This window comes from Protomyctophum parallelum, assembly GCF_964188405.1.
Source record: "Protomyctophum parallelum genome assembly, chromosome: 21".
In the NCBI taxonomy this organism is placed as follows: Eukaryota; Metazoa; Chordata; class Actinopteri; order Myctophiformes; family Myctophidae; genus Protomyctophum; species Protomyctophum parallelum.
Genome location: NC_139713.1, coordinates 23,591,356 through 23,616,660, shown reverse-complemented (window position 1 = coordinate 23,616,660; position 25,305 = coordinate 23,591,356). Strand labels below are relative to the sequence as shown.

At 42.8% G+C, this 25,305-nt stretch overlaps 2 protein-coding genes across 2 annotated transcripts; both read right to left on the bottom strand.

Moving 5' to 3' along the window:
- Nucleotides 1–641: 641 nt before the first annotated feature.
- pip5k1ba (phosphatidylinositol-4-phosphate 5-kinase, type I, beta a) lies at nucleotides 642–25,060 on the bottom strand. The gene is made up of 15 exons (XM_083794456.1): nucleotides 24,921–25,060; nucleotides 21,050–21,093; nucleotides 20,861–20,933; nucleotides 18,616–18,746; nucleotides 17,643–17,760; nucleotides 17,183–17,335; nucleotides 13,364–13,663; nucleotides 8,451–8,626; nucleotides 6,416–6,496; nucleotides 5,227–5,275; nucleotides 4,947–5,035; nucleotides 4,537–4,670; nucleotides 3,691–3,793; nucleotides 982–1,078; nucleotides 642–867 (listed from the first exon to the last, which is right to left on the bottom strand). The coding sequence occupies exons 3-15, from the start codon at nucleotides 20,930–20,932 to the stop codon at nucleotides 865–867; spliced, it is 1,506 nt and encodes a 501-aa protein (XP_083650582.1). The 5' UTR covers nucleotide 20,933; nucleotides 21,050–21,093; nucleotides 24,921–25,060; the 3' UTR covers nucleotides 642–864.
- Nucleotides 2,156–2,947, bottom strand: LOC310879603 (proliferating cell nuclear antigen-like; the record flags this gene model as incomplete). Its single annotated transcript, XM_083794374.1, has 1 exon — nucleotides 2,156–2,947. The coding sequence occupies one exon, from the start codon at nucleotides 2,945–2,947 to the stop codon at nucleotides 2,156–2,158; it is 792 nt and encodes a 263-aa protein (XP_083650500.1).
- Nucleotides 25,061–25,305: the final 245 nt, after the last annotated feature.

Sequence of the window (25,305 nt, the reverse complement as noted above, 5' to 3'; positions counted from 1 at the left end):
GCGGCGTGTTTCCTCCTCCGCGTCATCAGTGCCCATACCCGAAGGCGGGGTTGGCGAAAGGGCCTTTCTGTGTGGAGTTTGCATGTTCTCCCCGTATCCCCTAGGGTAGGTACCCTCACAAAAACATGCAGTAATCCTGGTCTCTAAACTGCCTCCCCCTGGCCAGCCGGGACGCCTGATGGAGGGGAAAGGAACTGGTTGGAATAACGTGTTCCTTCCACGCGCTACGTCCAACCAGGGAAACTCCCCCCTGTCAGGTGTAAAGGAGCAACTTGGACACTCAAGCATGAAGGAAGCATGAGTTAAGTCCGTTGCTCTCCCTAGGTTGGCGGAGGGTGTGTAGAGCCCAGGATCACATCACAGGATGATTGACACAGGGGTGAAAAAAAAAAAGGGTTCCCGTGTGGGCGTGGCTTCCTCAGAAGTGGCATGCCCATTGGCATGTACACGTACATGTACATTCATGAGCTATTTATGTATTATGCACCCACAATTGCAGATTAGTCATATTATGCACTTTATGCTCTTCTCTCTATCCCTTTTAACTGCAATGATGAGCCTGCACAACCAAGCCGTTACTGTCTCAAGAGAACTTGAGCCACGAGACTAGGCACCGTTCCGAACGTTCCCATCTCCCGGGAAACAATACTTGCGTACTGTGACATACCACCATTTTGAGGGGAGTATATGAGAATGATGTAAAAGAAAATGGCTGCCTTATTAATAGAATATGTGCTTCATCGTGTATCTGATTTGAGGAATTTCTTGCAATGGCGATGGTTGGACAGTCAAGGATCATCTTGTAGGCTACAGGCACAATTGGCTGGAAGAGGTATTATAGACTATAGAGGGTGTCATCTTTCCTCACTGGAGAGAGACAGAGAAAGAAAGAGAAAGATTATCGTTTCTTCCAACTGATCTAATGGAAGAGAAGTTCTGGCTTTAAAATGCATGCCAACCTCAAAGTAGTACACTTCTTACCAAGTAGACGTCAAGTTCAGAATCCGATGGTCTTTTGGAGAGGGAAGCAGTGGCATCCTCCAATGCGACGGTGGCACTGGAGGCTCGTCGGTCGTCACTGTGACACGGGAAAGACATCTTTATTATTGATTGATGATTTGTGATGCAGGAACAGGGGGTGCATGGAAAATAGGTAACTAAGTACATGTACTCAAGTACTGTACAATTCTGAGGGGCCCCTCCTATGCCCAGCTTTGTGTGTGTGTGTGTGTGTGTGTGTGTGTGTGTGTGTGTGTGTGGCAAGGGATGTGATCATTCGATTGGCTGAGCACGGAATGTGATGATGTATGATGATAAGCCGATGAGTGGCCCTCACTTCACACAAGTGTGGGATAAGGTCAATAACGGGTCTAAAGGATTTAGAGCAGCAGTTGTACCAGGCAGTAGACACTACCAGATACTGTACTTCATTCAAAGTAGTTTATTAGGGACTCAGAGCAGCAGTCGTACCGACAGACAGCAGAGAGCTCTAGGACTCAGAGCAGCAGTCGTACCCCGACAGACAGCAGAGAGCTCTAGGACTCAGAGCAGCAGTCGTACCGACAGACAGCAGAGATCTAGGACTCAGAGCAGCAGTCGTACCCAGACAGACAGCAGAGAGCTCTAGGACTCAGAGCAGCAGTCGTACCGACAGACAGCAGAGAGCTCTAGGACTCAGAGCAGCAGTCGTACCCAGACAGAGAGTTCTATAGGGACTCGGAGCATTATATATCCGTTTTTTTGGAAGCCGTGATGCCAGTGGTGAGCGCACCTCATGGCATGCTCTGCTTGCGCACAAGTAGGCAATACATGGCGCAAGTTGGCATCTTTTACTGTTATTTTACCTGCAACCAATGAAAATGGGTCCGTGAACGACAAACCACTTCAATAGGCCATGGAACCCCATTTGATACCATTGTTTGTAATCTCAGACAGTGTAAACATGGAATGAAATGCTAATGCTAATAGAGAACCATAAAAAGCGTCCATGTGGACCCCTGGTGGTCCCCCGGACATGGCGTTAAGAAACAGCGCAACCCCATTTAAACTAGAATGACTCAGTCATAATTGACAGCTGCAGCAAGTTCTCATTTACAGTATGAACATCACAGCTTCATGTTGTCCAGCCGCTTTTCAAGCAGCTTGCAAAAACCTCTTAGTCTTCATTGATCTTGGGTGCCAGGTAGTATTTGACGTGGCCCTTGTCGGCTATCTTGTACTCCACCACTAGGGGGACGTCCGCGGACATGCTGAGGACAACCGTCTTGGACAGAGGCGTGGCCTTGGTGAACAGGTTCAGGTAGTTCAGAGCGAAGATGAGCTGGACGGGCTCCGTCATCTCAATGCTCACGGCGTCCTCCTCCTTGTCCATGGCGGCGGCGGCGGTCGACGGGGACAGCGTGACGTTTCCGGTGCCCACCTCTCCGGTGGCGGAGAACCTGACCCCGTCCTTGGTGCAGGAGATCATGACGGCGTCGCCGCCGATCTGGGACAGGTCGCGGCAGACGCGGGCGAACTCTCCCGAGGGCATCTTCACCACGCAGCTGTACTCCTGCTCCGGGATGCCCAGCTGGTCCACGTCCAGGTCCATCAGCGTCATCTCGTAATCGGAGACCTTCTCCCGGCTGGGGTTCTCGAACGTGAGGGCGAGCGTGTCCGGGCTGTCGTCCTCCGCTCTGAGGGTGACGACGTCGTCGTTCCCGGCGCACTTCAGGATCTTGGCCATGCTGCCGAGGTTGACGCCCACGGCCAGGTCCCGGTCGCAGCGGTACGAGTCGAAGCCGTCGCTCCGGAGCGTGAGCAGCACGAGGGCGACGTGGGACGAGTCCATGCTCTGGAGGGAGATGCCGGACGCGCTGACGTCCCAGCACGCCTCCGTGATCAGGCCGTTCAGGGCCTCCAGGACCTTCTTCAGGATGGAGCCCTGGAGCAGGCGAGCCTCGAACATGGTCTCGAGTGGTGCGTTATGCTCGGCTATGATCTATACCCGAAGACTCTTCGTGGCAGTCTTGCGTGTCGATCAAAGTTGGTTAAAAGGCTCATGTTCATCTGAGGAGAGAAATACTTACTTGTACCTCACAATGTCATATTGCTGACGTCAATGTGTTGAACTCCATATTTGGGGTAAGAATGATCGGAGAGGGTCACGGAAAAAGAATGTTCAAAATATGAATATTGCTGATCCGTCTGGCGGTTCGCAAGATTAGCCCCCAGAAACACAGACAGACAGGCAGGACAGATGGACACACCAATGGAGCCTATTTAAATAGTCATGGTCAAATAAAACAATAATATGTACAGGATATAGTTGCACTTTTCTGGGCTGAGAGAGGGAGACAAATTGAGAGGCGAGCGACAGACAGACAGACAGACAGACAGACAGACAGACAGACAGACAGACAGACAGACAGACAGACAGACAGACAGACAGACAGACAGACAGACAGACAGACAGACAGACAGACAGACAGACAGACAGACAGACAGACAGACAGACAGACAGACAGACAGACAGACAGACAGACAGACAGACAGACAGACAGACAGACAGACAGACAGACAGACAGACAGACAGACAGACAGACAGACAGACAGACAGACAGACAGACAGACAGACAGACAGACAGACAGACAGACAGACAGACAGACAGACAGACAGACAGACAGACAGACAGACAGAATCCATCTTACCTGCTTTCATGATCACACAGGTCCTTGTTGGGATCAGCAGCAGCAGCGAGGTTGGCACCAGGAGATCTTGGGACCAGGTCTGGATGTTTAGAAGAGCTAAAAACTGTTGAATAAAATACAACTTGAATGAATGAATGAATGAATGAATGAATGAATGAATGAATGAATGAATGAATGAATGAATGAATGAATGAATGAATGACAACCATTAAAACAAACAAAAATATAACCTCAAAAATCTTGGGAGCTTGTTGATTTCCGACAAACGTTTTCCTAGAATACGGATGCTGGAGTTTAATTGGCTAAGAATTTCTGTCAATTTACACATACATTTTAGCGTGTGACGTACCTACAGTATGTGTGAAGCTAACGACGCTTCGTTCACACACTGCACACCTAGCAAACTCCTATCCATAGCTAAAGGTTTGTTACTGCGATTCCCTTCGTTTTTCCACCAGGAGCAGCAATATGGCACAATGAAGACGTGCTTATAGTACGTAACATTTGTTACTTAAACGGCTGCGTTTTATAATTCTATCAGTCGAACGGACGCGTTTTACAATTCTATCAGTGGAACAGGCTGCATTTTACAATTCAATCAATCACCATTCACCACCCACCAGGCAAACCAGGCATACTTCATGAACTGGTGGGCGTGTCCACATAAAAACGACATTTTAACAAATACTGTACACTTTTTTGAAAAAGAATCTTCCTCCTTATATAATAATAATATATGATGATCATGATTTAGGGTGGGAAAAAAATCATGGCACTCCATCTTTAAGTAATAAGTACAGTACTTAAGTAAAAGTACTTAGTTACTTGACACCACTGCATGCTTACACGGTCCATCCAGATGGTCCATGCTCTGTGTCTTCTTCTCCTCTTTCAGCTCGTCTCTGAGGGGCGACAGGAACTCCTGGGAGGCCGACTTTGCTGCATGGAGGGAATTCCTCTTCCTCTTAGAAGACACTCCTCTGAGATCTACGAAAGAGAGGGGGGGGGGGGGGAGTTTATTCAGTATCTCTGAATCATTTACATTTACCTGCATGCACTAGACCTCGTTCGGGGATATGATGTACTGTACCCAAAGTATGTGCAGAGTTTCTCCCTACCTCTCTCTCTCCCCCCACTCTCTCTCTCTCTCTCTAAATATAAGTTGGCGCTTAATATAATTCCTCAACTCCATTATTTGTATATGAAAGCAGAGGCGAGTGAAACATTTGAGATATAGGGGCATATTAATCAGCAACTTACGGTGAATCTTTTTGAAGACCGTGGTGCCCATGAATTTTAGAAACCGGTCTGCGTAAAAATTAGGCCTGTGAACAGACACGGTATCCTGAAAGACATAAGGACAAGATGCTCAGAATGCACACACTATCACGTGCACACAAGTTTCTGTTACATCTTGTGCACGAGTCAAACTTATTACACAGACAGACAGGCACACACTGGCCGATGTTAAACACGACAAAATGCACAGAATTCACACACTAGCAGACACAGACAGCACCACACACAGGTACATACCCCATCGTATACAAGAGCTTTCCAAGAATGTTCCATCTTCTTGATTAACCTGAGGGAACATCATGCCACTGTCATCACAAAGAAGTTCTCCTACTGTGCATCACCTGGACATTGCTGCATGAAGCCGGCCCTCGGCTGGTTACCGAGGGCGACAACGAACACTGATTCGTTCATCACAGTGATTACACCGTTGCTGTCTATCGCATGGAAACCTTGTATGTCCAAAACCGTTCATTTTGTATTATCGTTAAAAAAATGTATTGTGAAAATAGCCAATCTATTGTGTCAAGATTCACCGATCTTCTATTCTCAATACTTTTGTGCGTGCGTCACTGTACTTTACTGTAGTTTACAAAAATAACATAAAAGTTTAAATATGGAGATACCAAGGTTTCTGCACCCCATTTGCACTGCCAGTGAACGATGAAATCTCATTAGAATACGTGTTTTGCGATGACTGTCCTGACGTACCGCAAGCGCCAACGACGTCGCTGACAACGTTCAGCGACGTCGCTGACAACGTTCAGTGACGTCGTCCACCCCTCCTATATTCGCTCGCAGAGTCTCTATTTGAGCGAGGTTTCGCGGTCCCACACACTTTTATTGGTTGACATCTACACGCTACACGCTACTATTGGTTATTTATTTGATTGGCTCTGGCTACGTCGCAGCGCAATGGCAGACGCTCCATATCAGCACAGTTTATTGTGCTCCTTGCCTGTGCAGATGAGGCGTTACTGGCCTGACACACTTAAAGCGTCATTGATGCGAGCGTGACACTGAGTGACGTTCCACTGTGGCTGAAGCCTTTACATTTTTAAATAATTAAAAATATACCAGGGAAAGATATAGGACTTTAAAATGAACACTACAGCGTATCAAAAAAAATCAATTACATGTTGTACCTTGTCAGTAGTGGAATAAGTAATAGATTTTGTTTAACTTTAAGTAAAAGTAGCTTGTAGATCGGCTATTTTCAAATGGTCAAAATGCACATAGGGCTGAAGTGGTTAATGTATGTTTTGTAGTAACAATTCAAAGAAAAACTATTAACTAAGGTTCTCAAATAATTGTAGTGGAATAAATCCGAGATGTAGTTGAGTAGAAGAAATTGGAAATACTAAAGTAATGTACATGCAAATACCTCAAAATTGTTACTTTCAACCACTGCATGTTGTAAACGCCTCACCTGTATGACTGAAGTATGTCGATGATCCCTAGAAAGATGAGCAGCTTCTCATCCTTGTGTTTGGCAGGGATTCCACCCATCCTGAAAAAGGTGAGAAATAGTGTCCATTTAAGATAACAGCTATAATTGAACAAAGAAAAGCTGCAATCCTTTACATCAGGGATTTCCGACTGATTGTGAATGAGGGACCACCACCCTGACATGGAATCAACCTGGGGACCACTGTTGTGTTGGGTGGAGGAGGATATGGGCTAAGGTTAGTGCTTTGGGAACACTTCCTGCAGTTCCTAGCTATGCATCCCACCGTTTCGCAACCCAATGGTCCATGGACTACAAGTGGACCATCATGGCATAATTAGGCCTGCAGGTGGTCCTTGGGGAAAATGTTTTAAAATGTAAATATTACATGTTAAGAAGGTATAGGATTAGACAAAAGTGTTTAGGTTTTAATTTAAATACATGAACAAAATACATTTGTGAAATGTATTAAAAAATAAATAATATTTCATAACTCCATCAACTAAGAAAATGTTTGAGTAAATAGGCTTGGTGTTGGAGAAAAGTCTTGAAAATGACGATGATTGACGGCTCGATTTAATTTGTTGCACGATACGCACAACAAATGATACCAAGCATATTTCATTTTACTTAGTGTGACATAGAATGACGTAGTAGGTGCATTCATTTACGAAAAAGAAAACGTTAAAATACAGAGATAAGAGAGATAAGAGCATATACAGTATACTGTATATGCAATGTGGTCCTCTGGAGTGAGTGTGGAAATAGTGGGCCTCTCCAGCATCAAAGTTGCCCACCCCTGTTCTACAACCTGTTTGGAGTAGGGGAGATATTCAGTTCAGCCAGTAGGTGTCCTACTCGACCACAGTCTGTAAATATAAGTAGGGAGAGTCCACCTCCAACCATATAGTTACTGTATATTCACTATATTGTATTAACATACTCTATGATAGATAGATTACAATAACGATTTATTCATACAATTAGGGTATATGGATTGCAGCTATTATTATATATTTGGCCACTGACCCACGTCTGAAAACATTTTGTGCCAGGGAACCCCCCATACATGATTTATGTAATTAAAATAATAATAATATTATTAGCTATTTTCAAATGGATTACTCTTCATGTGACCACCGCGCTCTGACTGTAGGTGCATTACTCGTTCAAAACATATAAAACATAACGGTAGTGGGTCGCACACACCAAGACTTCAGTTCAATTTGTTTATTTCATATTTAAACAGGGACAAACGTTTCGGATATCCAGGATAGCCGAAACGTTTGTCGAAACAAATTGAACAAATTGAAGTCTTGGTGTTTGCGACCCACTACCGTTATTTTTTTAGATGTATAGGATTAAAATAGCCTAGTTGAACTGATTTTGCCGGGGGTACCCCCTAGAACATATATGTCAAACTCAAGGCCCGGGGGCCAAATCAGGCCCGTGAATGAATTATCTTTGGCCCGCGGGATGATATTTATTTAGTATTAGAACTGGCCCTCTGGTATACTGCACGGACCACCATGATACTACAAGTCCTGCTTTGTGAGGATCATAGAACAGGAAACTGAGCTTAATAATAATGCATTTTCAGTTTTAAATGCATTTACTTTCTTGCTTATTTGCCTGGGACGTCCTCCTGACCGCGGTGCCAGTGTGTTGAAACACAGTCCGGCCCTCGACTTCTACCAATTTCTTTATTTTGGCCCACTGTGTATTTGAGTTTGACATCCCTGCCCTAGAACCTCCCCAAGGACCCACTTTGAGAACCAGCGGTGTAGTGTGTGTGACAACCTGCAGGTCGTGTGGGTTCAGGTAAGCTTCAGACACAATGGGCTCTGTGCACACACACGACACGGCCACACACCATTTTTGAAAGACCCGGAAGTAGGAAGAGTTTTTCTCTGTGCATAGAGCCCATTGGGTCGGGTCGGCGGGTCAAAGTGTGTGTGTGTGTGTGTGGGGGGTGGGGGGTATACTGTATACTGTAGTATAGTATAGTATTCCTCACGTGTCATCATCGACCGGTCCTTTTACATTTCCCTGGATGGACTCCAGCGCGGTGGAGTAGAGGACCCTCTGTCCTCTCTTACTGTCTCCGCGGGCTCCTCTGCCCAGCGCCCTCTGGTCCAGGACATGGACCCCCAGCAGCAGACTGTAGTCCATGATCTTGAAGCTCTCCAGGACCTGCCACACATACATGATCCTGTTCATTCAACCTTTATTTATTTTCTCTGAGATACATTGACCGCAAGCCCTCATTTTCAATGACGCAGAGATTACAAGAGACATGATACAAGCAAAGAACAGTATGAAACAAGAGCAACTTAATTAAAACAGTGACAGTTTAAAACAACAAGAGCAGCTAGCAGGTTTTTAAATTGCTCCGATGAGATCATGGAGTCATTGTAATTGATTCCAGGTAAAAGGAGCCTTAAAACGGAAGGCTGTTTTACCTAGCTCAAAGTTGGCCGTGGGGACCACTGTGAGTGAACGTGTGAACAATAACCTTCATGAACCATCCTGGTTTGTAACCTTTGGCCTGGGAAATTAAATTACATGAACCCAGGGCAAACACAGAAATCTATATGGTGCAACCGTTAAAGTTAAAGTCCTTGCATGCATTGCTGTATGCGAGACTTGTTCTCCGCATTTGACCCATCTCTTGGAGCGGTGAAAAGAAAGTAATCGCTGTGTGTGAACACTGAACAGCTCACAGGATGCCTACAAGGCTTTAGTAACAACAGAATTTGTAAACGGTGAAGCAACGTTACATTATTGCATCTCCTGTCAGGCCCTTGTTGTTTCCTGTCTGCAAGTGTCTTCTGCAATGCTGTGCATGGTTACACCAATAGGCTACTGTTAGTACTGAGATTAGGGATGCACCAAAATTGAAATCCTTGGCCGAAACCGAATACCGAATATAGGAAACAGTTGGCCGAAAACCGAATACCGAATATCCGAATATGATTAATATTATACATCTTTTTTCCTACCATTGCTGTCATGGCCGTACCTTAAAGTTACCTGATTTCTTTAAAATAAATGATTATGCCAAAACTTAACTTAAATAATAATCACTATTATGGGTCCATAAAACATTTATTCAGCCCTTTTGAATGCATTAATTGCATACACTATTCAGTGATATATTTTCTGCCTATTCGGGCCGAAACCGAACATTTTCTGCGGCTGAATTTTCGGGGCATCACTAGTTAAAATAGTATGTTTATACAGAGTAAGTACAGAATAAATAATCTCTCAATCACCGGGTAATGACTGTGACACAGTCCTGTATCTGAAAGGTCAGAAATGCAGTCCTTGCAACCACAATGTTTCCAGCCAGACAGGTCTAGTCCAGAATGCCACTTAAGCACTATAAATACTTTGTTGTACAACAAATAGCAAAGATTGTTGACCTACAAGCTTGTAGATGTTTGGAAAATTTGAAAGATTTAGAAAGCTTTTGCCTATAATGTTGAAAGTGGTTATCACTTAACATACCTACACCCACACAGTATCATTGGTATGAAGTGTAACTGAATATCGCTGTTTTAGTATCCTCACTTAACCCATTAACCTGAGTTTGTTTCCACAAATGTTATATTATGGTTATGGCAAAACTTAACTTAAATAATAATCACTATTATGGGTCCATAAAACATTTATTCAGCTCTTTGAATGCATTAATTGCATACACTATTCGGTGATATATTTTCTGCCTATTTGGGCCGAAACCGAATAGGCCGAAAATGCATATTTAGCCATTTTTTGCCGAATATTTTCTGCGGCCGAATATTCGGTGCATCACTAACTGAGATGTTATTTATTTTTATGTTGGATATTCAAGGCACCTCGAGCAACATTATATGAATGCATTTAATTAATTAATTTGATTCTGTATGTCTCTGCAACCCCCCCGCACCCCCCAGCAAAGAAAATGGCTGAGGGTATACATGAAATGAGTTTACCGCGTTCTTGGGTAATTTCTTGAACAATTCCCCCAACTTGACCATTCAACCTTTGGTAGACAACATGCAGGAAAGTCACGGTTATAGGGGGACTAAAGCTGGATTTGGAGACTAAGCATACTTACATACAGTGCACTCTCAACTTGAGTCTGACTATGTGAATGTTAAGGACTCTTTGTAAACAAAGCCTAAAGCTTTAAGTTATTCCATGTTACCCAATACATTGACCTGGCTTACATCATCAAGTACATTTACTCAAGTACTGTTAATTCACTGTAGTATAATTTTGAAGTATGTTTACTTTACCTGAGCGTTTCCATTTTTTTATACTTTAAACGTCTACTCCACTACTTCTCAGGGGAAATATTCTGCGGATATTGGAAAATAGTCGATCTACAATCTGCAACATTAAAACAATCACACCCGTGTGAACTGTGTGCAACTATACTTTTATTGTGATAGTTACTGTACTGTACTGTATGGTACAGGTTTATTGTTAGTTCAACAGTGCCACTTTAGGTCACCCAGTGGTATTGCAGCTGTTCATACCCCAAACGGACATACACAGACACATAGACACACACGAAGCCAGTCATTGGAGTGGTGTGAAGACTGTGCACTGCTCAAAGATTATAGGGATAATTTGAGTACTTTTACTTTAGCACTGAAAAAGTTAAATTCTGAATATACGGGACACTGCATTCTCCTCATACATGTTACCTAATACACTGACTGGCTTACATCACACACCCTAAGACAGCACACTGTATGTATACGGAAGCCTGGGCTGTGTGTTCTGGGCTCCGGATGGACGCACGCACGAAGTCCAGTCGTTAAAGTCAGTAATATGAGTCAGGTGGTGCTTTGTTCTACTGCTGGTAATCCTGGATGAGGAGGAGGCCTTTCTTTCGTGGTCCTTTCCCACTAATCAAACAACAGGCAGGACTAATGAGGTCATTCTTACGGGCTTAGAGAGGGAGACGGGGACAGAGGGCAATTGTTCACGGTCAGACGAAAGGTGTACGTAACAGCCTAAGCAGTGAAGGCGCAGATGAAAGCTTTAACCTTAAACCTACACTTCAAGGGACGGCAGTGTATCAGGTGTAAAGTGGCTGGTAGGGTAGAAGAGCCGAATGAGATTCCCAGTTCAATACCGCGCTCCCCCAGAGTTAGTGTATAAGTGTCCTTGAGCAAGACACTGAAACCCTAAGTGCTCCTGATGTGCAGGTTGATGCCTTGGATGGTTTCCTCCTTCATCGATGTGTGAATGGGTGAATGTAATGGGTAAAAGTGCTATATAGATGCACCATTTACTATTTACCAATTAAGGGGCCGGGGTTTTCCAGGGGTCTGTCCTTGCATGGTCCCCTCCGTGTTTCCCCTCTACACCAAATATCATCGTAGAAAATAGCCAATCTACAAGCTCACAACATATTGTAGGGAGATTGTATAGAGGCTATTTTCGCTGAATATTCACCTCCATTAGGGATTAGGGATTCTAGGGTTCAAGTGCTTAAATGCAGACGTTAGTATTGAATTCACACATTGTCACAAATCTGTCAACACATTTGAGGGGATATATTTGATTATTATGACTGGAATAATGCTGTGGATAATTTCAAATTTAGCATTTTTACTTGTGAAACATGGAAACAATGGAGACTGTTTTTCTTACATAACGTTGTTCACTGAATGTTTGAGGATATCAGGCTAACAGATCAGGATTAGAAACTGAATTCCAAATGGATAATGTCACGGTACCTGTAAAATAGTCATTTAGTACAGCAATTATGCAATGTAACTAAATGTACTTACTGTAGTTGTTTCTTGTACTAAGCTTTTAAGCTTAACACAATTTTATACTGTACAGCGGATAAATCCTACTGTAATTCCAAAGCCATAATCCAACAGAAAATGTTTTTAATTATGGAATGCTGTGATTGTTTCTGTTTCTGTGTCTAACTGTCTATGGAGTTAACATTACTCTAATAGACCCCCAGGTGTGGTTATATTTAAATATGTCTTCCCTGTGTATTTTTTGTTTCTTCCCGAGTCAAAAGGCCCAATCGAAATACACCACGTTAGTGACATAATAAAATCATCCCCTCCCCTTCCCAATTATCCAACAACAGCTGTGGGTGAGGCTTAAAGGAGAATTTCTGACTAGAAGGCTTTCTTACCTTAAGAGGTCCAGGTGTTATTTTGTGCAAAAGTGCATTATTGGCTATTTCCCCTACCATAAGCCCTCAATGGGGGTTGGGTTTTTGCTTATTTCCATCTATATAAGTAATAAAGTGTGTTGCTTGGGATACTATTTACATTATGAAGAGAGGATATGCCCCATTCAATTCAATTCATTGAGGGCTTATGGTAGGGGAAATAGCCAATAATGCGCTTTTGCACAAAATAACACCTGGACATCTTTGGTGGGGACGTAACAACTACAAATAAAGGTAAGAAAGCCTTCTAGTATGAAATTCTCCTTTAAGTTCAGGTGGGTGTTGCAAAGGTGAAAACCAGGTATACTTAATGAACTGGTAGGTGTGGCCACATACAAACATCATTTTAACACTTTCTGTACACTTTTTTTGAAAAAAGAAAAAGAAACATCTTCCTCCTAGACCTAGTATAATAGTACCTGATGATCATGTTTTGGGGGAGGGGAATCACAGAATTCCATTTTTAACAATAGTAAAGACATCCTATCAAATAAAACCGCAGGGTGCCTCAGACATGTGGACACGTCTTAAGGTCTTTTATATCGATATCAAAAACTGAAATATTTTTTTTGACAGCTCAGTGCTCCCGGAGCACCTTGTTTACGGGCTGACAAACGTCCTTATTTACTCGAATCTACGCTGCCTCGGCACAGATTGATCATAACAGCAATGTCCTGTCCTAATTTCTGACTTCCAAGCGTTAAATCCTGTATATATGGTAGTTTGGAACTCACTCGACAGTCTCTCTGCAGGGTCTTCATCAGGGCGTTGTAGGTGTCGGCGTCAAAGTGCAGGCCCTCGTGCATCATCTCCTGGAAGTCCAGGTCCTTGAACGTGGGCGAGCTCTTGGCGTGCTCCTTGCGCGAGGCGCGCCGCTTGTAGGTGGAGCCCTTCAGGTCGTACTTGTAGTTCATGGTCATGGCGCGCGGCAGCACGTTGTTCATCACCACCACGCGGATGTTCACACCGCCGCACTGGATGCAGTACAGGCCGTAGAACTTGGGAAGCAACGTCCGCGGGTTCTGATTCAAGTTCTGTCAGAAAACATCACAGGTCGGCCGGTTACGTCATTTTCAAATGATTAGACAAACAAACAACACAAATTGCTTCAACTTTGTTTATATATAGATACACACATAATATATACGGTTATTTGTGGCCATGGCCAGATTGTTCTGTATAGTATAAGTGCTAACAATACAGGTATCAGCATTGAGTTTGTGAGAGAGATTTTACAGAGTGATATATCTTGTGTAAAACTTTGGTCCGGATATCATAATGCAGGGTCCTGGCTGCAACATGGAAAAAAAGGGACATCCAAACATTTTACAGGCACATGACTGTGTGAATAATACTCTGTCACACCAGTAAAATTGTTATGTGGCAATAAACTTATAATCTTGAATGTATGTAGTATAGTGGATAAACAATTTAAAGTCATAGTTAAATAGTTTCTGCACTAAGAAGAATGTAAACAGTTGCATACGTACATGTTATATTTATAGTCTTTTTTTTTTTTTTTGCGGCTTACGCCTTTTATTGATTTTTTAAGGGACAGACAGTAGGCTGACAGGAAACGGGAGAGAGATGGGGGGATGACATGCAGTAAAGGCCGTGTCGGGTCCGGGAGTCGAACCCGCGGCACACTGCGACTGGATTACCAGTCCGGTGCCCAGACCGTTACGCTACGGCCTGGGCATATTTATAGTCTTTACTGTATTTCTTAGGTCTTACAAGAGACTAAAAACAGTGTTTAGCGCCCGTGCATAGACGTTGGAATGTGAAACTGTCTTTATCTCCTCCTCGGGGACGAAGACTCTTTTGAAAGGACCGCTCCCTAAAACTGCTCTGCTCAGTTCTCAACATATCTGTTACTTAGCAATACAAGCTCACATCACAACGTTGTGAGCTTGTACACTTCTAGTTTGATTGTGATCGATTGTAATCGCCACTGCGACGCATTGGTAGCTTGTAGACCAGTTATTTTGGCCATGCGACACGGTCATAAGATTCCTCCCCCTGGCCAGCCGGGACGCCTGATGGAGGGGAAAGGAACTGGTTGGAATAACGAGCTCCTTCCACGCGCTACGTCCAACCAGGAAAACTCCCCCCTGTCAGGTGTAAAGGAGCAACTTGGACACTCAGGCATGAAGGAAGCATGAGTTAAGTCCGTTGCTCTCCCTAGGTTGGCGGAGGGTGTGTAGAGCCCAGGATCACATCACAGGATGATTGACACAGGGGTGAAAAATGGGTTACAAAATCGTGGGACAAAAAATATATATATAAAAAAAAAAAAGATTCCTCCCACTGATTGCACCGGGGGCCGGCATTGACAACTCAGCTGTGTTGATGGTGCCTCTGTGACAGCTGAGCGCTGCTACTTTGAATGAACAGGGACTATTTATTGTCTCAGTCAAATGGACTCTTCCATTAACAGGGAAACTATTACATTATTTATATTTTGATAGTGAATTGACCCACAATATGAATACATTTTAATGTGTTTTGTTTTGTTGGTAACCGTTGTATAATCGCAGTATTACACGAGAGGGTGTGCTTTACCGTGATTATTGACACTTCAGTGAGTGACCTGCATCACTGTCGTGCCAATAATCACGTAAAGCACACCCTCTTGTGAAATATTGCTTAAATAACTAATTTAGTATTCTGAATTTCTGATTCAGTCTAAAAAGTCTTAACCCATAGACCTGAGGCTGATTTTTTTTTTTAAAGGCTTCTAAATCCTAAAAGTTTTCTGAAAAACCTTTCTATGTCAGTGGTGCTCAACCTTTTTCATGTCAAGGAGCCCCAGAATTATCTGTATTTGGCAGCGGACCCCTAGCCTGGTTAATAAACCAGACCGAATCAGCCGTTGGCAAAAATAAATTGCCTGCCGGCGGATTACGGTCTGGAGAGGCTCAATAGTACGCCCATTTCCTACACCAGAGAAATGGGGCGGCCAATCGGGACACGGTATGCAATATGGGCGGGCTTTGGTACAGTGACTTTCAACGCTTGAGACCTTTGACTGACAGTAGCTCTGATCAATTGCGTCAAAGAGAAAATGTTTCAACCATAGACTGTAAAAAATATGGACAAAGCGTTCCCCGGGTCTAACATGAACGTAAAATGAAGCCTGAAATCCCTGCACTGTAAATCGCCATCTTTCTAGATCCGTTTTGGACCAGCTGGCCATTGGCTGGCTCCGTTTGGGTCCAGCTGGCCATTGGCTGCCCAGACAACGAGGCGGGACTTCCCCCCTTCTTCTCCGTTGGTTTTTATTTTGACTCGAGTGGGAGGAGAAGACTCTTGAGTGGGGGGGGAATCCCGATCATAGACGGTAACGGTAGCCACGCCCCTCAGAACATACGCGACTTTATGGTCATTATTTTAATTAATGGGACCATAATTTTCCAAAAAGAATATTATGACATTAGAAATGAGACTTTAAACTAGTGACTGGAAGAAGAAAGTATTCATGACCATGTTTATTAAGGTAATACAGTCTAGGTGAAGTTGGGCCAAAATACATGGGCCTCTATGGAGCTATGGGGCTTTTTGGGTCCAGTCCAGCGCCACAACAGGCCATTATATGAACTACCGATTTCAAATGAGGCTTCACGAAATATCTGGCTGACTGCCCCCCTGGTTTCAACCCGCCCCCCCTGGAAATGAAATCCAAGCTGAGCCTCCCCAGACTAATATCCCGCGGTCCGTGCGATATTAGTTTGGTTTATTAAACAGGCTAGCGGACCCCCATCTGAAAATATGTTGTATGAGTTAAAAACATTCGCTCTGAAAGAATATATATATTCAAAGATTTGTGCCACATCTTCACAAAGAAATTCAATAGATAAAGTATAACATAAAACACCAAAAGGGGTTCCCATCCTGAATTCCATTTTTCTCTCTCTCTCTCTCTCTCTCTCTCTCTCTCTCTATAGATTCTAGCTTACTATTGCAGATATATCTTGGTCCCTTGTTCACATGTTTTGGTTGCTTAAATTTGTTTTTATTGACCATAAATGTTAAGAATGTTCGCTAGATATGATATTATGCCTTACTTCTGCATACACACAGACACACATGTGCATTGTGCAGACACAAGCAGTTGAGCACAATCACCCACACATTCAACTGCACACAAAGTACTTGTTTGTCTTGTCTTGTGTTTATTTACGATATGTTTAACTTACTACTTAATTTTAGGTGAGAACCTTGTATAAGCCCTATATGGGTTTCCTTTCTAACCTGCACATATTTCTGTGTCTTTTAATAATGTTTCCTTTGTACATTTTTTATTGTGCGAAAAAAAAAAAAAAATGAGGCTGCTTAATCTGCCCATTCCGATCTCGCACTCTATAAGTTGCTCTGGATAAGAGTGTCTGCTTTAGAAGACAAATTGGAGAGGTGACGGCATTTGCATAGCTCTGCAGTCGCTGTCACATGACATGCAAAATTCCCACCAGCCGTGGGTAGAAGTGAATGGAGAGCTGGCGGGCGCCAGCACTGTGTTTTTGCATTCTGGGGACGGGAGGGAGGGAGGGACTCACCATGTAGTAGCCAGGAAGCAGTTTCTGCAGAAACTCTGCCTCTTTGGGCTGAACGGTCTTGATGATGAACTCGTCATCGCTCGTCAGGTAGAACCAGGAACTGCTGGCTCCAGGGTTGGACAGCTCGATCAGCGGCTCGTTACAGATGGAGTACTGCCGTTCACACAGAGGTGGAAAAAGTACTCGCATTTTGTACTTTAGTTACTTGAGTAAAAGTACAAACGTATTGGCTTCAAAACATACTTAGTTAATTACCTAAAGTAAAAGTATACTAATTGCGCAGAATGTCCCATTTAAAGTTTTCAAATGTATAAAACTCTTTTGCTAAATTAAATTTTACTATTTTCTTCCCCTTTTTTTAACCAAAACTTATTTCGCCCAATGTTGGCACCAGTGCCTAAAGCCAAAGCTCCACTGCAGCCATTGGGCGTCGCCTCATCGTCATCGTCAACATACTAACCAGATAGTCATCTGGTTTGATTCCAAACAGCTCCCTGAAGTAACGGAAGGCCAGAGGTGCATAGGTTTTCAGCCTGAAGTCTGGGAAGCGATGTGCTGGAGTCAGGTTACTGCCCTCGCTGTTCACCATAGAATAAACACATCATTATTATTAGGGCTGTCACCATTACAATTTGAATTTGACAATTAATTGTCTCACAGATACTTGTGATTAACGGTTAACATGGTCAAAATATGAATAAATAATACATTTCTCTTTGCCTTGTAATAAAAATATGCACAGGGCAGACATGACAAATAACTAACATACATAGAAATGACTAACATATTGTTTTTATACTTAAAAAGGGGGTACCAAAATAGCAGAAATATAGCTGTCACTTCATGACGTGTTGTAAGCTTGTAGATCAGCTATTCAGCTGTATTTAATGTATGAAAATCTTTCATCATGACACAATTATGACAAAATAATTGTGATTATCTCAAATAATTGTGATTGACGATTATGTAATAACTGTGACAGGCCTAATTATTACACATTATAATATAGAACAAGGTTAGACAACACAACATGCCCTATCAGAGGTAAACAGTTGGCATAAGAAAGAAGTAAAAGTAATGGAAATTGGAAATACAGTAGGTAGGTTTACTAGCACCCAGTTTAAAAGAAACAATGGTGCTCTCATGCTTTATTTATACTTAGTCATACTGTATGATGGTGTACAACAACAAAAATAGCACAACGCTTCTAGAAATGGGTGGGTCACTGTCATACAATGGAAAGTAAATTTGGCATGCATGCACAGTCTGAGAAGGCTGGTTTCCAGCCCATAGACCCCGCCCACTCGACTGAGCGCCAATGTAATTTGTTTAGTCAAATGTATTACTTGCTGACTAAAGATGTGTCAGTGACTTGCCCTTTTTCCATTTGTAAGTAAAAGGTTACATATGGTGCTGTTCAATGCTGTACCTACCTAGGCAAGAAGACACTCTCCACCACAGAAAAGTCTTGCATGAGAACGTCTCGGTCTGGCTTGGAACTCAGGTTGCCCACAGCATAACCAATGCCCAACTGGATGGCATCTTTCAGGACACCTGAGGTGGGCTGTGAGTGACCACAAAAACAACATACCGGTACTTTCAATCAGTCTGGAGAGTTTGGGTCAAATGTGAATTCTGAAGAGCTCCATTCTGGCTCAGTGGCTCAGAAGCACCATGGGTCCAGTGGAAGACACTCAACTGCCAGGAATGGGCTGATCAAAAGCTGCTATGAACAGATGATGGGGCTACAAAACCGGCCCAACCATCTGTGAATGTGGAGAAGAGGACCGTACGATGCAGCACTGCCTTCTTCGTCTTCATCTTCGTCTGCCCTCTACAACCCTACCCGTGCAGCTCAAAAAGATCTTGCAGAGTTCAATAATAATGCAAAGGACTTTGTAAAGAAATGGCAAACTGTCATCTAACCACATGCTTCAAAGACAAGAAAAGAAGAAGACTCCTTTCTGTATCGCCACTTCTGTTGTATCCTACTGGCTCACCTGCCAGTACATACTGTACTGTACCCCCCCCCCCCCCCCCCACTCTACACCAAATGTTTCATGTGGTTAAATAAAACCTTTACATATAGTTGTCCCTGCTTGATCTCTGGGTCGCTGTCATTCCTGGCGTGTTGACGCTGACGTCATTCAGTGCTTTCTAGTCGAGCACCATCTCCCCAACACCACCACACTGACTGACTTAAGGCTTATCAGCATTCCTCGAGAGAGGGAAAGCATGTATTGTCTATGGTGTTCTTATCTACGGCCTGTTTTAGCTCAGTGATGTCACATGCTGGAACGTGCGAATATAGGAAGGGCATTGGATGGTCACGTGCGTATGTTGGCGGTGCAAACAAATTTCTTCTTGCATGGATTTGGCTCCTTTTCGTGGCACTGAATATTTGGTTTGGTGCTCAGGTCCCTGCACTACAACACGTGACTGTAGTTTTGCGCTAGTATAGGACAGTGGTTTCAACCTTTTTCATTAAGGTCCATTATTTATTCAGCATTTGAGCCACGGACCACCATTTGATGAGATTTAGCCACTCAGACTAAACTAAAGAATACTTTGTCATCGTTTGATACGATTTTGTCCACAATTCCATGTTGTATTGATGTGCTACCATAACAGGCAAAAATGTATCAAAATAATGATTGTTGTACATTCTCAAATTGTGTAGACTTAAAAATTAAGTAATGCAGAACAAAAATGTGTACCACTTGAGAGTGTACAATATATGGGTCCATTTGGTTTCATTTTACACTCTCAAGAGTTAAAGATCTATAAGGGTCTATTTGGTTACCAACTTCATCATTTATCTGGGGACCACCTGGAACCCCCTCAAGGACCACTGGTGGTCCCCGGACCACTGGTTGAAAACCACTGCGCTAGAACAGAATAATACATCACTGTGTCAACGATCCATCTCATGAACACAATGCTCATACCCAGATATCAGGATGAGTTTCTCACAGAATGTGGTTTTCTTTGTGTTATTGTCTGTGTTTTCTTTGTTAATGTCATTTAATTTTTATCTTGTGATATGGTGTTTTATTTTATGTTAATGTCTTGTTTAAAATTATATCTATCTATGGAGAGCTGTATTATTTAATGGCTGAATGTTAAAATTGCTAAGAATATATTTTTTATTTTTTTTAGAAAAAGAAGAACATACCGGTAATCTGTTGTTCCCTGTACTCCTTGAGCCACCATTTCAACTGGATATAATGCATATGTTATAATTGAATTAATCTCTTTACATCCGTAATCCTGGGCTCACTGTTTTTATTTTTTACCCCATTATTTTTGTAACCCATTATTTTCACCCAGTGTCAATTATCTAATGTAATCCTGGGCGCTACACTCCCTCTGCCAACCTGGGGAGAGCAACGGACTGACTTCATTCAATGCATGAGGAGTCCAAGACGCTTCTTTTCATCTAACAGGGGGGCGTTTCCCTGGTTGGACGTAGTGCGTGGAAGGAACACGTTATTCCAACCAGTTCCTTTCCCCTCCATCAGGCTGGCCAGGGGGTGAGGGGGAGACCAGAGACCAGGATTCTAGCCTCTCTGCTTAGTATGTTCTCTGCCACCATTCTACAGCCTCCATCATACAGTGCTACTGTGTGTAAAGGTACATCATTTAATAAAGAGAGAGAACTAAAGTAAGATGCCGTACCTTTTTATGGCGCTTTGACACTTTAGAACTTCTGCTTCCCGGTCCTCCACTGTTAACTGTTGCGGTCGACATCCTTTTTAGATAGAGAGAACTCAATTAGATTTCCACCTACTCCTTGTTCCTCAAACTGAACAGCCTGTGGTTGATCTGTTTGCATTTTGAGTTCCTGATTGGACAGATTTTGTTTACCTTGAATGGATTTGTTACAGAAACTGCATATCCCAGGTACACGTCTATAGAGAAGATACAAAAAAAAGGAACTGAAGCTGACTGTAATTTGCATGAATATCACTGAAGATTATGTTACAACAGCTAAAAGCCCACGGCACCGATGAAACATGACACAAAACAAATAAACTATAATTGGGGATCAGCAGGAATGAAACACACCCCGACACTTTTGGGAAACAGTTAAAGGACCACTTCACCACTTTTCAACCTATCTTCATATAATAGGTCCTCACTAATAATCATGAAAAAATTGCATACTCAGTCTGTGTCTCATAGGACGGCTGTGGGCAGTTTAGAAACCGTCTTCCAGTGACATAATCATTAGGCAGATTTACAAGATTTTTTTACAAAAATATTTCGATTTTCATTATCGTGAGAACGATGGCTTCCATTTTCGCATTGCAACTTTTCAGGACTAGAAAGCCTGCAGTTTCTATTAGCTTGTATTCCCCATCGATTATGTCACTGGAAGACGGTTTCTGAACTGCCCACAGCCCTCCTATGAGACACTGACCGAGTAGAAAAGAAATTGCACAATTCTTTCATGATTATTAGTGAGGTCCTATTATATGAAGATAGGTTGAAAAGTGGTGAAGTGGTCCTTTAATGTCCTACTCAAAAGGATGCTTCCCACATTTACGCCCATTATGCAATGCTAAACAGTAAAATTCTCAGTGTTAATTTATAACAGTAAAATCTTAATTTAGTGTTTCAGTTCCAAATTAGTCTGCTAATTGTTTTGTCATCACTGTGTTTAACCGTTTCATGTATGACTTTTCTCCTGATCAAAATTGGTATCCCAATCTGAGCTGGAGGTACAGGGAGACCCCTGTTACTGAACAAACACTCTATTTGTCTATTTGTATCAGAATATAGAGCTATTTAATACTTAATATTATAACAGAAAATATCACTTTAAAGTTTTAAACCACCTTTATGTTGAAACAACTCAAATATGATCCTTTTGTCCTCTTACTGTAAGTAGCCTATAGGTAATATCCAGGTCCGAAATTAAAACATTCAACTATTACATCCAATACAGTGGCGAACGAAACGAAAGAATGACTCCTGTGCCAGTGTCCCTTATGTCCCTTAATTCTTAGGTCTACAGCTGCACAAAAGGTCCAAGCCGGCGTGTACCTTTCTGTCCAGGGCAGCCCAGTGTACAGCGTGTGACAGACTGAGGGGGCCCAGTGTGCGAGCGTGAGTCTTTAAATGCATTTGTCCGATGGGATCCATCACCACAACCTTTGATCCCAATTAAGAGGGATTGGAGGAGCGAATTAATCTCCTCTCTTTGGAACATTCCTCTGGGAGAACTGAATTAGCCAACACCATGCAGTTTAGAAAACGCTTTCAGTTAGGCTGTATCAAACCCTATATGTATGTGTATACTGTACTTCGTTGGCCGGGGTCCCGCAGGAGTCTATACTTTCCCTCCTTTTTTCCCCTCTACACCAAATCTCTGATGAAAATAGGCTGACTCGCTCACAACGCGATGCAAAGCATTATGAACTTCTACATTGTCTATTTATTTCACTAATTTTGAAATAGGGCTTCATGTGGTAAATCAATAATGTATTCTTGTTAAGTTTGAGTCGCAGGGAGACTACAAAATTAATATATAATTTGGTTCTCGTCTTCTCGAGCTGAAAACGTTTGGTAACAGCGGTTAGAGTATTTGGGGTTAGCCTGTTTATGGGGTATGCAAAGTGGATCTGGATAGGACTGGGCCAGGTGGCACCAGAACTTACAAGAGTGGAAATCTGTCAAGCTCACCTCTATGGGCAAGATGCAAGATGAAACTGCTCTGTTCAAAATGTACTTTTGATTCTCACTTTCGTATCGAAGTATTAGATGAACTACTATCAACCCAATGTATTGCAGTGGTTTAAAAACTCCTTGTGCCCAAGGTACACCAATAGGCAAGTAAAAATCTCCATCGAGGCACATCTTCTCAGTGGTGACCCTGAGACTGGGAGGTCAGTTTTCAATCCCATGTCGAATCATACCAAAGAAGACTAAAATAAAAGTGGTACCCAATGCCTTCCTTTTGGCAATTGGCATTACATCACAGGTTGGATTGGGGGTAAGACGTTATACTAGTGTCATGCCCAGGGCAGGGGGTGTACTTGTACATCATGCCCAGGGGGTGTACTTGTACATCACGCTACAGAAACAGGAGATAGGCTCCTGACATGTGGGCTACATGGCTCAGGAACCTTACTTACATCTGTATTCAGTGAAAATAGCTGAAAATGTGTGAAATGTATTTACAATGCTCGCCTCTAATGACATTCCCAAAAAAATGGAGGCGCCACGCAGGTTAAAATATACTGTATATCCTTTTTACTGGCTCCTCCTGGGTTAGTGTCAATGTTTCGAAGGGCAGGTTGGTGCCTTGCATAATATCCTAAGCGGCGAGCGCACATCGCTTTGGATGAAGTCGCTATATGAATGCACCGATTTTGTGGAGTGAAAAAGGAATATGGGTCATGGTTGGATAGACGCCTGGGGAAACCTGGTGAAAGAAGTATAAAGAAGGGTTCTAAGTGGTTAAGCGAGTCTCTGAACTAGGTTTAGAGAAGTGAACAGGGCTGGCTGGGTGCAGGTGTGGGAGTTGGTCTTGACCCTGGAGATGACATAACACACCTGCTGCAGTATATCGTGTGTCTAAACATGCTGGGTGAGTTTCATAGTTTGTTCACTCAGTAGGACTCTACTTAGGTAAGGAGGAAGGAAGGCATCCAATCAAAACAACGATGCCGTAAGCCGTTGCGTTATTGGGCAGCCAGTTTGTTTACAGAGTAAGGACCAAAACGCCAAATGTGTGTGTGTGTGTGTGTGTGTGTGTGTGTGTGTGTGTGTGTGTGTGTGTGTGTGTGTGTGTGTGTGTGTGTGTGTGTGTGTGTGTGTGTGTGTGTGTGTGTGTGTGTGTGTGTGTGTGTGTGTGTGTGTGTGAAAGACAGGTGCTGTAAAATAGCTAGGAGAATTGTTTACATTTGCTGAGGGCACAGAAACCAGAAACTAGGCAAATTAAGCCCAGTCAATCACCACTGCAAACAGGACAGTCTCTCACACACACACACACACACACACACACACACACACACACACACACATAATAGTTTCCAAGTTGTATGTGTCCCAGTCATCTGAAGAGGAGTGATATTATTATTATTATTATTAAAACTGAAATTGTATATAAATATATTGTTGTATTAAAGAGCAGGGGAGACCACAGATTTTATTACTTTGTAATAAAGTAAAATAATCGTAGCCTACTTTTAATAATAATAAAATCATACTTCACAGCACCTTTAAATTGATTAGTCTGAACACTGACTGAAGACTTTACTGTTTACTGTGTAGAAAACTAAATACACCTTTGCCACTTTAGCAGGAAAGTCACAACTTTAGCAAAACATTTAATTTGTTATTGAATGATAACGCAATTTGGTAAGGAAGTCGACACGATTTCCTCCTGTGCTGAAGCAACAACATTGTTCCTGGAAACTCAACCCCTCGACGCATAGAAAAGGAATAGTGTATTATGATCCCCGGACCCCATATTGCCCATAACCCACAATATGATACTCTTCCACAATATAGTTTAGACTGTAGGCCTACGTTTCAGCCTTTCTGGTAATTGTGGTCTGAATTCATATTAAAGATTTAACACAAATGTCTCTCTCTTTGGGGAATAACTGACCGGGTATGCGTCAGCAGGTGGCAGCATTATCCACGCTAGACATGACAATACGCGATACAAGTTCAAGGCAAAGTTATTGTGAAGTGGAGCGAAATAATATACTACAATATTTTTTACCTTTAAGCAGACGTTGTCATCGGTGAATAATCATCGGACTGGCAGCAGATAGGCTACTACTGTAAAACAAATCTAGACAGCTGATCGTCCTCACTCCTCAGCGTCAGGAACTACTGCATATCAGCAGCATCCTCTCTCTCGCTCACACACACACACACACCACTTCCGCACGCAACTCAAACCTGCCCCCATTCTCTCTCTCTCTCTCTCTCTCTCTCTCTCTCTCTCTCTCTCTCTCTCTCTCTCTCTCATAAACAAACATTATGTTAATGAACTGATTTGTATTGTGTGTGCAGTAAAAAAACAGTTGCCAACTACTCATGGAAGTTAAGATGGGTTAAATAATAGTCCTACCAGGTTTTATATATATATATATATATATATA